Source organism: Parasteatoda tepidariorum, chromosome 9 (assembly GCF_043381705.1).
Source record: "Parasteatoda tepidariorum isolate YZ-2023 chromosome 9, CAS_Ptep_4.0, whole genome shotgun sequence".
Taxonomy (NCBI): Eukaryota; Metazoa; Arthropoda; class Arachnida; order Araneae; family Theridiidae; genus Parasteatoda; species Parasteatoda tepidariorum.
Window position 1 is genome coordinate 14,966,796 of NC_092212.1, and position 4,010 is coordinate 14,970,805.

Consider the following 4,010-nt stretch of genomic DNA (forward strand, 5'->3'; position numbering starts at 1 on the left):
GGGTATAGAGTGGCAGTACATCGTTGAACGTGCTGCATGGTGGGGAGGATACTGGGAGAGAATGGTTCGAATAACAAAAATCGCATTAAAGAAAATTTTAGGGAAATCATTTGTTTCATTTGAAGAATTGCAAACTATTTTGGCAGAAATTGAAGCTATAATTAATTCGCGTCCATTAACGTATGTTTATAATGAACCTAATGAACCATTCCCTCTCACTCCTGCTAACTTTTTAACTGGAAGAAGATTAACAGCTTTACCTAATTGGTCAGGTAATGCAAATTTTGAATTATTTAAAGGTAAAAGGGATTTGATAAAAAGATTTTTGTATAGGGAAAAGATTCTAAATAATTTTTGGAAAAGATGGAAAAAGGAATATCTTCTTCTGTTAAAAGGTGCAAATTTCAACAAACATGTAAATGTAAACATTGAATTTAATGTAAATGATATAGTTTTAATAGGTGACGAGAAAATACCAAGACAACTTTGGAAGTTAGGAAGAATTCTTGAATGCCACAAGGGTCGAGATGGCGAGGTAAGATCAGTCTCTGTGAAAACGTCGTCAGGGGTCATAAAACGCCCAGTACAGTTATTGTATAATTTAGAAATTGCATCAAATGAGTAAGTAACAAATTACCAGTTCATTATGAATAAGTGAATGTTTTTATTCTAATTCAAATTTATGAGTTTTTTGCTGATATTGTTTTCATAAATTTTTGTATGATTCATTATTTATGTCGTGAATTGTTAATTTGGTAGTTTAATGTAGAATTAGTATTAGTATTAGTATAAATTTAAATTCTATTTGTAAATTGTTTTGAACTCTTTTTCGGGGCGGGAGGATGTGGCAACTCAAGCCACGAATAAGGTTAAATCCCCACAAAAGGGATTTCTGCTAGGCGTCTTCCCTAACCGAGGGAGAATTCAATCAGAATGAATCTTGAACTGGCGGGATAAACATCTCGTGGGATCGGAAAAATCCGATTTGAATGTATAATGCACAATCAGAAAAATTTTATGCTTATTTGTGTTTATGTTTAGTGTTCCTATTGTTCTGTTTAATAAATATATAAAAAGGAGAAATTTGGAAAATTATTACAATTTCAACGGACAGGCTATCACTATTGAATAACGCAACCTACAGGCTTGATATAAATATTTCACTCGACGTTTATCGTCGGATAAGTTGAAAGCTGCAAAACAAGTGTTTGAATTTCTGGTAGCATCAGGGGTGTGCCAGCCTTCCAAAAGCTGTTGGGCAAGTCCGTTACACATGGTTCAAAAAAAGAATGGAGACTGGCGACCATGTGGTAATTTTCGTCGTCTTAATGGCTTGACCGTGCCAGATAGATGCCATGTCTCCCACGTACAAGATTTTTACATGTTGTTTGAAGGTAAAAGGATATTTTCTACGTTGGACTTGGTAAAAGCATATTATCAGATTCCAGTGATCAAGGAAGACGTACCAACGATCGCGGTAACTACCCCGTTTGGATTGCTCGAGTTTCTGTATATGTCGTTCGGATTATCATATGCTCCCGCAACTTTCCAACGTTTCATACATCAAGTTTTAGGTGAGTTTGAATTTTGTGTACCTTATTTTGATAATGTGCTAGTAGCTTCGAAGAGCGAACACGAACATTTAATTTATTTAAAAAGAATTTTTCAACGTTTTGCTGAATTTGGTGTAACACTCAACGTAAGCAAATGTGTCTCGGGACAGTGTTCAGTAGAATTTCTAGGGCATTTGATAATGAAAAAAGGTATTATTCTGCTTCCTGATAAAGTTTCTGCAATTATTAATTTTCCTCAGCCAGTTACAGTTAGAAAGCTGAGTCTATTTCTTGCTATTTTAAATTTTTATAGGAGATTCATACCGAGAGCTGCCCACACTCAGGCAATTTTAAACGAATATTTAAATGACTCTAAGAAAAATGATAGAAGCGCGATCACGTGGTCAGAAGAGGCAGCTGCTGCGTTTGAGAAGAGCAAGAAAGACTTGGCGGAGTCTACCAAGTATTACCATACTGTCATGAATGCACCGTTGGCGATTGTGGTGAACGCTTCAGAAACTGCGATGGGTGCTGCTTGGCATCAGCGGATCGAGAGAGATTGGCATCCACTTGGTTTTTATTCAAAGAAGCTTGCACCATCTCAAAGAACGTACAATGACTACGAAGGCGAGATGATTTCGGCATATGGTAGAGGGTCGCCCTTTTACTATCTACACCGACCACAAGCCACTTATATTTACTTTTAAACAAAAGGAAGATAAGTGTTCGCCAAGACAGTTGCGTCATTTAAATTTTATTGGCCAATTCACTGCGGATATCCAGCACGTAAAGGTAATAGATGACGTGGTTGCAGATGCGCTGTCCTGAGTAAACATTGCTACCATAGAAACACATTCCCACGTCAATTTTCAAGAGATGGCAAACAACCAAAAAGATGACAAGGAACTAGCCAAAATTTTAGCTCAAACTGGTAACTCATCTTTGGTACTTGAACCTTTCATAATAGGTGATCCTGTTGTGGAGCTGTTTTGTGATGTATCCACTAACCGGATTCGACCATTCGTGCCCGAAGTGGACAGAAAAAGACTTTTTTTTCCACACTGCATTCTATTTCACATCCAGGCAATAAAGCTTCTATTAGGTTAGTGGAGGAGCGATATGTTGGGCCTGGTATAAAGACATCGGCATGCCAACGTTCTAAGGTGACACGTCACACGCAAGAGCAAACTTGGTACGTTTGTTCCTCCTAATGCCAGGTTCGAGCTTGTGCACATCGACATCGTGGCTCCCTTGCCGCCATCAGAAGGTTTCCGCTACTGTCTTACATGTGTCGACCGTCTTTCCAAGTGGCCAGAAGCTTTCCCACTAGCAGATATAACAGCCAAATCTGTTGCTTCAACTTTCTACGCCAGATGGATTGCTAGGTTTGGAATACCCCTGCAGATCACAACAGATCAGGGAACACTGTTCGAAGCCTCACCGTTTGATGCCCTGACTAAGTTCCTGGGTTCGGTCCCGTCATCGAACAAGCCCTTACCATCCCGCAGAAAATGGTCAAGTGGAAATATTTCACTGACAGCTAAAGGGAGTGATTAGAGCCTGTAGTACAAGTCAGTGGACCAGAGTTTTACCTACCTTTCTTTCAGGTTTTAGGGCTGCATGGAAGGAGGACTTGCAAGCAACGACAGCTGAAATGGTTTATGGAACTCCGATAAGACTGGCTTGGGAATTTTTATGTCCATCTACTGCTACAGCGGATCCCACAAACTTTGTTGGAAAGCTCAAAAAGATAATGTAGGAGTTGCTGCCAGTGAAGTCTAGACATCAGGGACGTACAGCAGTTTTTGTAAGTAAAGACCGTTCATCGTGCAGTCATGTTTTCCTGAGGTCTGATGCCCTAAATAAAGCCTGCAGCCACCATACGAAGGTTCGTTTCAAGTGATAAATCGAGCGGAGAAGGTTTTTAATATTCTTATTCATGGCCGAGAGAGTACGGTAAACGTGGATCGTCATATATATCCCGAGATGAAGAGGACATATTTCCTCAAAGCAAATCAACAGCTATGAACGAATCAACAGAAGAAGAATCTACTATCCCTCAGCCTGGTAACATAACAAGATTTTGAAAAAATTATGTTCTTTTAATCATTCATACTTTGAGTTTAAAATTATGAATGACAGATAGAAATTTATTTATTATCCTGCAATTAAAAATATAAATAATCTTTCACATACAAACATTTCGTTTCGCTCCGTTTTGTTTTCTTATAGCAGGACAGAATCATATTTGTTGGGCAATATGTCGTAGCACTTTCCCATGATATATCAATGTTTTTCCGACCAATTTTCTTCAAGTCTGGAACCTAGAAAAGATAAATTTGAATTAAGATAATTCTCAGCGTTTTGATTAAGTCATTGCAATAATATAAAAAAATCACCTTGCTGTGTGTGAAAATTGTTTAAAAATATTTCGTTTTTAAATTTTGAATGAATTAT

General features: G+C 38.0%; 1 protein-coding gene across 1 annotated transcript; it reads left to right on the forward strand.

The window, feature by feature from the left end:
- Positions 1–2,429: 2,429 nt before the first annotated feature.
- LOC139426525 (protein NYNRIN-like) lies at positions 2,430–3,312 on the forward strand. The gene is made up of 3 exons (XM_071185749.1): positions 2,430–2,539; positions 2,771–3,102; positions 3,161–3,312. Exons 1-3 carry the CDS (start codon positions 2,430–2,432, stop codon positions 3,310–3,312), a joined length of 594 nt encoding a protein of 197 aa, XP_071041850.1.
- The last annotated feature ends 698 nt before the right edge of the window (positions 3,313–4,010 follow it).

Coding starts and splice junctions, on each gene's coding strand:
- LOC139426525 (XM_071185749.1), top strand. CDS start 2,430: ATGGCAAACAACCAAAAAGATGACAAGGAACTAGCCAAAATTTTAGCT. Junction 2,540..2,770: donor GGTGATCCTGTTGTGGAGCT/GTTTTGTGATGT, acceptor TCCTAATGCCAG/GTTCGAGCTTGTGCACATCG. Junction 3,103..3,160: donor TTCACTGACAGCTAAAGGGA/GTGATTAGAGCC, acceptor CCTTTCTTTCAG/GTTTTAGGGCTGCATGGAAG.